The sequence below is a fragment of the Pholis gunnellus genome, assembly GCF_910591455.1.
Source record: "Pholis gunnellus genome assembly, chromosome: 3".
Taxonomy (NCBI): Eukaryota; Metazoa; Chordata; class Actinopteri; order Perciformes; family Pholidae; genus Pholis; species Pholis gunnellus.
In genome coordinates this window covers 14216865-14229949 of record NC_136529.1, presented here as the reverse complement: position 1 = coordinate 14229949, position 13085 = coordinate 14216865, and the positions used below count along the sequence as shown (strand labels likewise).

General features: G+C 44.0%; 1 protein-coding gene across 2 annotated transcripts; it reads left to right on the top strand.

Moving 5' to 3' along the window:
- The first annotated feature begins 101 nt into the window (after window positions 1–101).
- On the top strand, window positions 102–13014 carry rad54l2 (RAD54 like 2). Of its 2 annotated transcripts, XM_079186584.1 has the most exons (23): window positions 102–243; window positions 389–480; window positions 1903–2131; window positions 2253–2538; window positions 2629–2765; window positions 2858–2998; window positions 3090–3322; window positions 3422–3604; window positions 3711–3844; window positions 3931–4127; window positions 4230–4572; window positions 4691–4868; window positions 5006–5212; window positions 5430–5548; window positions 5905–6023; window positions 6332–6431; window positions 6530–6735; window positions 6930–7099; window positions 7245–7441; window positions 7839–8023; window positions 8195–8284; window positions 8374–8466; window positions 9136–13014. In XM_079186584.1, exons 3-23 carry the CDS (start codon window positions 1954–1956, stop codon window positions 10155–10157), a joined length of 4518 nt encoding a protein of 1505 aa, XP_079042710.1. In that variant the 5' UTR covers window positions 102–243; window positions 389–480; window positions 1903–1953; the 3' UTR covers window positions 10158–13014. The 2 variants fall into 2 exon arrangements, with proteins under 2 accessions (XP_079042710.1, XP_079042709.1); XM_079186583.1 differs by lacking the exon at window positions 389–480 and having other exon boundaries at window positions 112–243.
- Window positions 13015–13085: the final 71 nt, after the last annotated feature.

The following is a 13085-nucleotide window of genomic DNA, read 5'->3' as shown; positions in this document are numbered from 1 at the left end:
ATTAAAAGTTAAAACATTAAAACGTTTTTTTTGCTTTGTATTTCCTTCGTTAACGGGCTTTCCGGAACCTCACTTGGCGATACGTGTATGGGGACGGTATTAATGGTTACACTGGGGAAAAAATGGAAATTAGCAACGTTTTATCAGTTCAATTTATACAGTTAACGTACTGGGCGAATTAATTGGTCGGTTGTTGTGTGCAAAGCGAGGTTTCTTGAAGAGTACAGCAAAGCTGCATGCAAGGTAAGATCCACCAACAGCCCGATGTTTGAATCCAACTGGCGCGTCGTACCTAACCGACAGCGTTAGCCTTGTTGTAATTCAGGCTAGCATTAGCTACGTGAACCTCACACCTAAACAATGTAAGATTGTTATCTTGTTACGGCAGCCCACGAAACAGTCGGTTCGGCAAGGAAAGCTGCTTTTCTTTGAGCCCAAGATACAACCAGCCCCTCTGTTTTGCTTCCACTAATGGACAAGGTATAGTTCAACAGCTAACGTGGTATTAGCGTTTTGGATTTGCGTTCATTGTTGTGTAATTAGCTAGCATATTGGTCTGCCCACTCAACCTGAGAAACATTAGCATTTATTTGCAGTCATTTGCATGCATTTTGGAAGTCCCATTAAGTCCACTAACGACAGGTGTTTGATGTTAACGTTAATTAACAATAACAACAACGTGATAACAGATGAGCTGCAGAAGTAGCTTCATGCTACTCGTTAGCTGCCTCCATCCTCGGCTCAGAAGCCTCTGGGACAAATCCCTCCCATGTGTCACGTCATATTTAACGTTGACTATTTAACATTAGATCCCGCTCTGATGAGTACCCAGTCATTTCTCTACTATGAACTCAGATGGCCGACATTCAGTATTTGATATATACAAATGTAAACATACTGTATGATGGCTGTAGGAGTCTTACAAAAATAGCCTGTTTTGGATAGACCACAATTGGGACTAACTTCCATACAATGTATACCCCAGACTTCACGCCTGCAAGTTAACCAAAATTATTTAATTTTAGAGATGGATTTCCCATCTAGTTATGCAGTATTACCAGTATTTGCTTCTCTGTATAATCTGGCCAAATGAACCAGGACTCGGAGGCAGCAGGCCTATCTTCACTTGAAGTCTCAATCTCTTAGCACCATGACCAAGTTAAAAGCATCTGAGTTGTTGATGCTGACCTTTTTTTATTTTGTTTACATATCAGTAGCATTACCAACGATTCCTCTTATAATCCAAAGAATATTTTAAGAAATCCGTTTTTTTTTGTCCCAGTGAGATTCTGAAACACTTGTCCATGCTTTTGTCATCAGCAGTCCGGCCTAAATTAACATTCTTGTTGAGAATAGTGCTTCTCTCCCTATTTGGGTCGGGGCTTGATTTAGCATAACGGTTCACCATTGCAGAGATGAAGAGGTAGGGCTAGGTACAATCAATGCAATAGCACAATGAGGAAACAGACTTTTCCTCAACTGGAATGTCCTTTTTAATTGGGCCTGTTCATAGTTAACTCAACAATTCATTCAAAAATGATCTCCCTTACTTTAATAAGGGCCAAAGATTCAGTCCTATCACTCTAGTTCTTGAACATCTTTAACATCAACAGTGAGTATCTGTTCATTACAGAAGTGACTTTAGAGATGTTTGCTCCTGGTGTACAAACCAACCTCCCAATGGTCTGGTAGTCAGATTATGTATCTGACATGTTTCAATTCTAAGAATCCAAGAGGTTTCTCAGGTCACAGATCAGTCGGTCGAGTTCAGTGTGTCGTAAATCAAAGATTTTAATGTAGTGATTAGAGAATACTGTTTACATTTGTCCATCTACTAATCGACAGTCCAATAAGGAGGTTTACTTTTGAAAGGTTAAGATGTGATGTCTTTTTTTGTTTCAGGGCTCCTGATGAAGGTGTGTAGGTAATACTTTGAGAGCCTTGTAAGACGCCATGTCTGAAGAGGCCATTTCAGAAAGTGACCTGGAGCCCAGCCTTAACAGTGAAGAAGAGGATTTGGAAAATGAGGATGAGGAGGAGGAGGAGGAGGAGGATAACAATGACGAGGACAATGACGACATGGAGGAAGATGAGGATGAAAATGATGGAGACGATGAAGAGGATAGTGTTGGTGAGTGACAAATGAACTTCTCTTGTGCCTCTTATAATTCAAATGCATTCACAGATAAGGATTTGGTGCTAACTAGTCTTTGAAGACATCAACTGAAATACTGTCTATGTTCTCTCTCAAGAACGACCTGCGAGTGCAGAGAGCAGGACAGAAGGTGCTCAGGATGGCAGGGACTCCGCTTCAACTACCTCCGGAGAGCCGTCCCCAGAGCCTGCGTCCCGCCCGTCCTCCAGACCTCCCTCTCGTTCTCAACCTCCAACCAGCCCAGAAAACTCAAGCCAGAGCAAGCCCCCTCCCAGCAAGACAAAGAAACACAAAGCCTCTAAATTAACCAAATCTTCTAAGTCTTCAAAAGGCTCCAAACCTTCCAAGCACTCTAAGCCTATACACATGAGGAAGAATATCAGGTACATTTATCTGTTTTGATATTTTCCCTCAAGAACAGTATATTGCTCAATGTTGGCATGTAAAACTGAACTTTTTCTTGATGCTTACAGAAAGCTGCTGAAAGAGGATCAGCTGGAGGCTGGGACCAAGGCTGCTCAACAGGAGGAGATGGACAGGAGGAAGCGTCTGGAGCAGCAGAGGAAGGACTTCCCGACAGCAGCCTCAACTGTCCCAGACTCTCAGCTAGGTGACTGTGAAGCTCTGCTTTTCCAGCCGTCTTGAAGTTTGACATTTCTTTTGGGTGCTTTATATCCTAATACTTTCCCGTCTCTCCATCAGTCGACGCTGCTTCAATTTTAGGAGAAGTGTCTCAATTGGTCCCGGCTCTCCTGATCAAGCAGGATGTGATCTGTCTGGACAGCAGTGGCGATGAAGATGAAATAGTGGACCCCGAGCTGCCTGCACTTGCTATTAGAGATGGTAAGATATATGATGGTAATGTGAAACTGTGATCCTTTATTTTTTCTCCAAGTGATTTCACACAGTTTTCACTTCTCCTGTGTTGACGTAGATATAATTGAGCTCAGTTCTGGGGACGAGGACGCCCTGCAGATAAGCAGCGAGTCGGCCGATGAGGATGCAGATAGCACCGCCGCCTCAGAGGAGAGCAGCGGGGCACATATCAACGATGCTATGAATCTGCCCGATGCCCAGGGTCGAGTGCTGGTTAATATCAGTCACCCTGCAGAGGAGAAAGACATTTACCTTGCTCCACAGCTGGCCAAGGCTGTCAAACCTCACCAGGTATGTTCAAAATCTCTCTCAAAACATCCTTCTTCAGTAGCAGAATAACCCCATAGTCCAACTTGTTTACCCTTAAACATTTGTCTCCTCATTTGTAAGATCGGGGGAATCCGGTTTCTCTATGATAACCTCATTGAGTCACTGGAGCGGTATAAGACCAGCAGTGGCTTTGGCTGCATCCTTGCTCACAGCATGGGCTTGGGCAAGACACTGCAGGTCATTTCCTTCACTGACATCCTACTGATGAATACTGAGGCTCACACTGTGCTGGTCATTGTTCCTGTGAGTAGTACAAGTGTGTACAGTGCCAAAAGAAATATGTAGACTAAACAATCTTATCTTGTTTTGATTAAATTTACCTCTGAAATCTTTTTTTCCTTCATAAAAGGTGAACACACTCCAGAACTGGCTGACAGAGTTCAACCTCTGGCTCCCACCACAAGAAGCCCTTTCCCCTGACACTGACCCTGCATTCGTCACAGGCCGCACATTCAAAGTTCACATTCTCAACGATGAGCACAAGTATGTAACACGCCGTGTTGTGTGCAAGATTAAGCATTGATCGTCAAACGTTTAAGCTGTTAATCGTCGCTCTGTGTGACCTGCAGAACGACGTTGGCCAGGGCCAAAGTCGTGGAGGAGTGGTCCAGAGATGGAGGGGTGTTGCTGATGGGTTATGAGATGTACCGCTTGCTGTCCATGAAAAAGAGCTTCGTCACGGGCAAGAAGAGGAAATCAAAGAAGCCAGCAGGACCAATCATCATTGATCTGGATGAAGAAGATAGACAGCAGGAACTCATGAAAGGTCGGCAGAAGTCATTAGTTTGAGGGAGGCAGTGCAAACAAATGTACAGTGTAATTTATATTTACAGACCGATTCCCTCAATCCTCCCTTTTGTCTTTTCAGTTATTGAAAGGTCCATAGCGCGGCCTGGCCCAGATGTGGTGATATGTGACGAAGGTCATCGCATTAAGAACTACCACGCCAGCACATCACAGGCTCTGAAGAACATCCGCTCCCGGCGCAGAGTAGTCCTGACCGGTTACCCGTTGCAGAACAACCTCATTGAATACTGGTGCATGGTGGACTTTGTTAGGCCTGACTTTTTAGGCACACGTCAGGAATTCAGCAACATGTTTGAGCGGCCCATTCTGAACGGGCAGTGTGTGGACAGCACTCCTCAAGACGGCCGCTTGATGCGCTACCGCAGCCACGTGCTGCACAGCCTGCTGGAGGGTTTTGTCCAGAGGTAAACGTTCTGTCAGTGCTGGATTTAGAAAGCTGAACATCATGGTGGAAAAGAAAGCATAGTAGCCTGGGTAACGCTTAACTGTCAATAATCTCTGTGGTGCTTTTCTGGGTTACAGGCGAGGTCATGATGTGCTGAGAGACTCGCTTCCATCCAAGGAGGAGCATGTGATCATGGTGCGGCTCTCTCCCATTCAGAGGGCGCTGTATACCGAGTTCATGAAACGCTTTCGAGAAGCCGGGAACAATGGCTGGCTCGGTCTGAACCCACTCAAAGCCTTCTGTGTATGCTGCAAGGTGAGGCTGCTTTCCTTGCTGTTAGGTAGACGCTTCTGGTGGAAGGGCCAGGCCAACCGGTTTTTCGCTGATACAGTTGATGAATCAGGTTTTTTTTATCAAGTAAGCCTCCTTCCTCTTCCCCCGGATCCCTCCAGATCTGGAATCACCCAGACGTCCTCTATGAAGCCCTGCAGAAGGAGAATCAGGCCAACGAGCAGGACCTGGACCTCGATGACATCCGCTGTCCGGGTGCTGGCCTAAAAGCCAAAGTGGCCGACTCGAGCAACAGCAAAGTCAACAACGCCCTGCCGCTAGTCAATGTCTCTCAGGAAAGAGCCAATCAAGTCATCACATATGAATGGGTATGTCGTGACAGTCAATGTGAAGCTGCTCAGTTTTACTGCTAAAAGAGTCCACTTATTGTTAGATTTTTGTTTCAAGCTCGTAAAATGTTGAATATTGAAATGTTTACTACTTTGTTTAGTGCCGATATGTCTGCTATACCAATATGTAATCTTAGTCGTCATGTCCGTATAGAGGCCCGAGGTCTTAATTCAACCTCCACATTCTATGTTCCAGGCAAAGGGCATAATGTCAAACTACCACACCGGAGTTCTGGAGAACTCTGCCAAGATGATTCTGCTCTTCCACTTGATTGATGAGTGTGTAGCAAGAAGAGACAAGATTTTGGTCTTTAGGTAAGTCTCATGTACATTGTGTTAACTACCAATCCACCAATCGACCAGTAAGCGGCTTAGAGACGAGGGAGACTGACTTTGCATTTCAGTTTATTAGATCAGACTTCTGGAGCTTTCAGAGGTTTTTACAAACTGTAGGGAATCCATATTTTAATCTTCCTACGTCGTATGAGGTTTTCTGCTTCTCTTCCAGGTTACTCCTGTAAACAGGAATTTCATAGTACATCTGACTGATTAATAGTAACTCTTTACTTTGAGTAACAACACTGCAGTCACTTTATTTCATAAGTGTTATTCATTTCATACAAAAGTGTACTTTTCTTACCGCTTATCTGTTTCTGCTCTTTCCCTTCTAGTCAAAGTTTGTCCACCCTGACAGTGATTGAGGACTTCTTAGCAAAGAGACCCATGCCGACAGGCATCGCCTCCTCTGAAGCCCAGAACCCAAACTGGGTTCGCAATCTCAATTACTACAGTGAGTCATCCAATCTGTCCTCTCTCTTCTCTCTGTTCTCTCGCTTCTCTCTCCCAAACAGCAACTCTGCAGAAAGTGTGGTCATCACCACTGAAGCCTCACAGTTTTGATGGTCTTTATTGATTTAGTATCAATTTAGCTGCAATTCCTTGAGTCTTTTTTTTTTTTAAATCTCCCATAAGAATTTGATAGAAATGTCCAGGATTAAAAATCTCAAATATCTTAAGTATTTAATGAAAAATATTACCATGACGCGTTCAGGTGCTTCAGTGTTAATGTATGACATGCTAATGTATGTCTGTCTTCAGGACTGGATGGGAGTACATCTGCCTCAGAAAGAGAACGACTGATCAATCAGTTTAATGACCCAGAAAACAACAAAACATGGGTCTTCCTACTTTCTACAAGGTGTGTGTCGCTGCTCTCTCTTTTTTACTAATCATTTTTCCCCACTTCCTGTGTTCACTGGCGGAAATATTATCAATAACTTGCTGTGTTCCTTTCAGAGCGGGCTGCTTGGGGGTAAATCTGATTGGGGCCAACCGCGTGGTTGTGTTTGATGCCTCCTGGAACCCGTGTCATGATGCTCAGGCGGTGTGCAGGGTGTACCGCTATGGTCAGAAGAAGCCCTGCTACATTTACCGCCTCGTCTGTGATTTCACCTTGGAGAAAAAGATTTATGACCGACAAGTCTCCAAACAGGGCATGTCTGGTAAGAAATCAACTGAAATCCTGATCGTTACTTTCACGGCACATTTTCTAAATGCGAGCAGTGTGTCCATGGATTGGACGTTTCCATACTTTCACACTTAGACCTGCTTTATGAGTATTAAAAAAGACATACAAATCTCAGTTTTTACAGCATGGGACCTTTTTAAAATGTTGTGTCTGTGTGTTTGTCTAAAGACCGTGTGGTTGATGACCTGAACCCAGTGCTGAACTTCACTCGTAAGGAAGTGGACTCGCTGCTGCATTTTGTAGAAGAGGAACCTGGAAGAATTTCTCTGGAATCCCAGGAGCAATTTGAAATCGTGATGCATGAAGCGTGTCAGCTTTACCCACACCTCATCACCAAGGTACAGTTGCATGATGGGTGTTACTTACACAGCCATGTCACCTATCTGATATGGGCAGAAGTCTGTCAACCTGCCTCTTGCATGGAAAATCCAATCTGACGGTTGATCTGTAATTTAATTTCCCTCTGTCCATTTGTCTCCTTAGCAACCTTTTCATCACGAGTCTCTGCTGGTGGATCGGAAGGAGTCGAAACTGACCAAAGCCGAGAAGAGAGCCGCCAAGAAGAGCTACGAGGAGGAGAAACGAGCCTCTGTGCCCTACTCGCGCCCATCATACGCCCCTTATTACCCAACCAGTGACCAGACGCTCACAAACATACCAGCATTCAACCAACGCGGCTGGTGGGTTTTACACTGCATATTTTAGCTTGCGTTCATTTTAGGTATCTAATTGAATTGTTTGCATAGTGGCTCACAGAGGCTAATGTTTTGTTTCAATGTGAACCATTAGCTCCCCAGCTACAACCACAAACTAACCAGCTGTGTTTTCCTGATATTCTGTAATGCAATGCATTACAATTTACACTTTCCTCCACTAACATATTGAGGAGTCTGACTGCTTACTGGCAAAAACAGGCTTCCGAATTTAAACCACCATTAAGTTTGTTGCTTTCTTTGAGATTGTAGCTCTACGTGAGTTTATTTTCAAAATTTCCATCAGACTAGACAAAACTGTTATGTGTGTGTGTGTGTGTGTGTGTGAGAGAGCGTCTTATGAGTTCAGCCCTCCTATTTTCAGGCGTCCCATGGCACGGCCAGATGACAAGCCTGTGGCAAGTGTCAGGCCCATCCAGTCAACCCCAATCCCCATGATGCCTCGCCAGGTCGGCATGGGCATTGCTGGCTCCAGCTCTGCCGGCAGCCTGCCTGTCAACTTCCTGCAGAAAGCCGGTGTTTATGTGCAGAGAATTGTCACCTCAACTGGTAATGTATAATATTTTAAACGCTTAAATCAGTGAATGTGTCACACCAACCCTAAAATGTTACATTTTGAATACACTATTTCATCTTTCGATAGAAGCAAAAATGAATAATTTGTTGTGACATGTAGTGGCCAGGTGATAACAGCTGCCATTTTTTTTTTTGGGTCCACAGATATTGTAATCCCAGGAGCCAACAGCACAACAGATATTCAAGCTCGAATTAGTGCAGGCGAGAGCATCCATGTCATCAGAGGATCGAAAGGTAGTTGCAGCAACGCAGTCATTTCTCTCTTCATACAAAGCATTTTGAGTTACTGCCGAGTCCATCACTTGACGTATTCTCCACCACAGGTACCTACATCAGGACAAACGATGGAAGGATTTTTGCTATTCGATCTGGAAAGCTCAGTAGGCCAGCACTCGGGGGCTCTGCTGCTTCAAGGGGTACAAAGTCATATTTATTCATCTTGGTTCCAGCTGTATCATGTTAAAGTCGTACAACAATGAGGGGGATCTTCTTTTACACATGAAGTTCAGTTTACTTGTCATGAGAAGTTTCTATACAACCTGTGAAAACAGTTTAGTGTGTTCTTTCAGAAAAAAAACCCTGATGATGTCATAGTGATGTCATCAGGATTATCTCCGTTTTGGCTTTAGACTTAAAGACTACTACAAAAAGCCTTACAACAGGAGATGTGGAGTTTTAAAGATGAGGGCATTTAGGAGGCGTCTGATGGAAGACACCATCAATTTGGAGGGATTTGAGCGCTTGACAGTTATTACGGAGTGAAAGTCAGGATACCTCAACTTCTGCTGCACACATTTAAACTATCCTTATTTTATGGTTTCTGACAACCCTCCAACTGTATGGAAGTGACATACCTAATCTGGAGTACACATTCAACTCCTCAGTACCTTAAATACAATGTTTTAGAGGAGGAAACACTATAAGGACTTACTGTTGGTTATTAGTTTCTACAGCATGTGTACATTCCAGGACATATTTGGCTTCACCATCTTATTTCCAGGGTTGACCTTTTCAAACATAAATTATTCAGAGGCACTGTACATGTCTCCTGACATTTCACGAGTGCATTTCTCTCTCCGCCACAGACACCCAGGGTTCCCTGATCCATCCACTCAGCAATGGCTGTTCCTCGCCTGTGGATCAACAGCGGGGCTCCCCCAACGGGGAGCAGCGGCCCTCCTCTCCCTTAAGCTCTGAGATTCTCAGAGAGCTCAGCCGCTACGCTTCATCCACGGGTGATGCCACCGCTGCGGGCATGGGGAATGAATTGCCATCGCCGTCAGAAATGCTGGCTATAACAGCGGGGAGTGAAGGCAGTTCGCAAAACAATCAGGCCGGTGATCTCAACAGGCAGCTCAGCAACGACCTCTTGAGCTCGGTCTTAGAGATGCGTGGCAGCAAGCGCAGGAGTACTGAAAGCCAGGGCAACACGCAAATGGGAGGCAAACGCACTTCTGCTGCATCTCGATTCCCTGGACTGTCCATGGGCTCCGGTGGGCTCGGCTATCCCCCGGTGGGTCTGAACTCCTCCTCCCTACTGGGGAACCTAGGTCACATGAGTCATCCACTTCTGATGGGTGGTAGCGGAGGATCGTCATTCCTTCAGACGCCGGGACAAACCCTGGCTGACCTACAGACCATGTTCCCCTCTGCAGGCTCGGACCTACTGAGACAGTCTGCCACAGGAAACGGACAACTTCCCAGCCCCTCCTCGTCCTCTCTGCCGACCGGCTTCTCCTCCGCTTCCACCACCATCCCCATGTCATCTACAGCCTCGGCAGCCACTTCTTCCTCCCTGGCGTCCGGGTCTCTGCCTCCGTACTTGATGAATCCCAACATGGCTGGACTGCTTTCATCCGGCTTCCCTCTCAACTACAGTCAGTCGCTGCTCTCTGAGCCGAGGATGTACCCTACCTCTCTCCTCTCCGGGTCAGGGGGATTCCCCACGTCCAACTCCAGCTCTGCTGCATCCAGTTTCCTCTCCCACTTCAACAATCCCACTTCCAGCCTGTTGGGGGCCGCTCTGACTCAGCAGGACATGCATCAGAGTGCAGAGAACGGCGGCAGTAGTTCTGATGACGACGTCATAGAGGTGACGGGACAGTAGAGCGGCAGTTTTATCATTCATGGCAAACATAAGTTAGGAATGGGAATGATTACACGTTTACTAAATGAACTGAATGGATTCTGTTACAGCATCTACACTAACCTATAAACTGATCATTTATAGGTTAGCATTGTGATATTCTGAATATGTGAGCACATCAGAATGCAAGTAGGGACAAGTGGAAAATTATCGGATAAATAAAACTTTTCAGGAACTAAACAATCCCCTTTCATTAAATTAGCTGCATTCCCATTCCTAATGGTCTCATTAAACTACACACACACACACACACACACACACACACACACAGACTCACCTGCAAATGAGAGAATCAACTTGTACCTTAATGACTTTACAAAGTCAGAGTAACAAATCCTTATGCTGAATATCCCAGAGTTGTTCAGCTGGAGCGTCGGAGCAGTCGGAACAGATCACTGTAGTTCTGGGACCAGCTGAATCTTTCTAAGCACAGCCTCCACTGCTCGGCCTCTCAGTGCTGTTCCTTTTATTTCCCCCGAATTCAAACGGAATAATGTGATAACTGCTTCTCGTTGGACTGTAGTATCATGACGCATTGCTGTGAAACGGTCTAGTGCAAACCAAAATTTGACGCAACTGTTTCACCTGTCAGCTGTGCTCACCTGCTGTTCGCACAGATTCATTTTCTACTAAACAATACCGGAAGGCAACACAGTACAATAAACGACTCACGGTGGCTCCAGAACGTGGTGTTAATATTCGTCAAAATCCACTTGACAGTATATTTAGAGAAAATCCTTCAGCAACAGAGATTTTAGGCTTTCAGAGCATATTTTAGTCTTTAGCAATTTGATAGACATTGTAGCATCCCCTGTTGAAAGGATATTATGTGTGATACTATAACTGAACATGTTGATACTTTGTAAATAGCATCATTATCGTTGTTTATATTGCAAGTCAATACTGTGCAATGTGTAGATTTTGGTTGGAGGGAGATGGTTTTGTTATTACAGTGACTATCATGATGATAAACACGCTCTCGCATTGATGCTAGTGAAACAAATTTATGTTCAACTTTATAATTGACCTCTTTTTTTCCCCCCTTAAAACTAAAGTGAATGTACTTTCATGTTAGCCTTTGATAACACAGGGGGCTGGGACGAGGATTCGGACTGTGTTCTTTCATTTTTAGCCTTAAATAACACAAAGGGGTCTTGAGTCTGGAGCATTTATCTTGGTACATCCTTTTTACTAATCTGTTGGAAGAACTACTGAGCATTTAGATGGTCGGTGTGAAACTCAAAGCGCGTGTTGGACAGATTCAGCGTTGTGTGGAAGGCAACAGGAGAAGAAAGCAAGTTTTCATGTTGCTCAGTTGCCGCTTTACTTTACAGTTTATTTTTTTACTCAAGTGTCCCCACCATCAGACAGCCTACACCCTACATGTAGATTTGATGATCCTAATTTTCTTATGAGAACAAATATTACCTAAACTGTAGGAAACATTGCATTCATGCAGCCTGAGTGTCTAAAACCTTCAGTCAACGTAGCCACCAACCATCAAAACAGACAGCGAACACTTCACTACACACACCTGTGACTGTTGCAGAACCAGGTGCGGGGGTGCGGTGGCCTTTACCGAACTGACAGTGCCATCGCGTGGTAGCGTCTTTAAAAGCAGTGCCGTGTACGTAGCTTCTGTCAGTAGTGTCGGTCTGTGGTGCTTTAGGGAGTTTAGGTCTTTGCTGTACTCTGTAGCCTTGTGTTTCTGTGTTGTGATGACACCTCAAGGTATGTAGATTTAGGAAAGCCCTTCTCCTTTGTCTGTAAAATAGGCTAGACGCAGTGGTTGTTAACCTTTTAGAAAACACTGGATAATCTGAGACAACTGATCATTCCCTATGAAGTTCGATTTTGCTCCCACTGTTCACTTTTTGTTACCACTGGCTCTTTCCCTGTTGTTGTTCTGGATGCTTCATTTCCATCATCGAGGATGACGGACGTTTTCTTCAGCATGTTTTGGGAACTTGTGATGGTTTGTGTCAGATTTGAAGGTGGAGCTGGTACTTTAAAAATGGATCATATCTGCTTGTGAACTGTACGAGGTACATCGTGTTGACGCCGTGTCTTTTTGATCTGTTGGATACCTTTTGCATTTGAATCTTGGGAATCATAAATTTATAAAACCTGTCTGCCATTTCTTGTCAGTTACGTGCATTTTTGTTTTATGGAAATATTTCAGTTTTTTAAATGTTTTTTATAACTTCTTATTGGCAGTTGTCTCCCTTATTTCAATGTAAGCGTCCAAAATTTATTTATAATGGAAAATACATTCTTTTTTGTAATTACATTTTTTAAGTTTTGTTCACTTTGACCCATTGACGGCTGACTCAGTAAGAATTTCTTACATGCAGCCTAGATCGAAGCGGAATATGACTGTGTTATCAATGTTATTTTAACAATAAAACACTCTTCTATTGCATTGTGAGTCATTTACAAATGCTTTTAATTTACAACATATCTTCAGTTAAACAGGTGGCTACATAAGTAATTAAAGGCAACAAATAGTCAAAAGGCAGGATAAGCAACCTGAGATACAGTAGTTCAACATACTTTCAATACTTTTAAGGCGATAGGAAGGATTTTAGAAAGTTTTATTTATTTTAATACTTTCTGCAAACTATATCTCCCATCATGATCTAATACCTTCACACTGCACCGTTTGAACCGCTTTATTTTATGAATTTCAGGCACAAATTTTAATCAATTCTTTTCTAAAACACTCTACAGGCGTGCTAGCAGCTCACTGCTTTGCAAAATGCGGTACTGATTTGTATCAGGTATTATATTCACCAGTTTAATTAAGCATATTGGCATGCTAACAATTGGTGTTAAAATCAAAGTACAGCTGAGGCTGATGGGAATGTCATTAATTTTGGAAGTATTTGG

Coding starts and splice junctions, on each gene's coding strand:
- rad54l2 (XM_079186584.1), top strand. CDS start 1,954: ATGTCTGAAGAGGCCATTTCAGAAAGTGACCTGGAGCCCAGCCTTAAC. Junction 3,605..3,710: donor CTGTGCTGGTCATTGTTCCT/GTGAGTAGTACA, acceptor CCTTCATAAAAG/GTGAACACACTCCAGAACTG. Junction 7,100..7,244: donor ACCCACACCTCATCACCAAG/GTACAGTTGCAT, acceptor TTGTCTCCTTAG/CAACCTTTTCATCACGAGTC.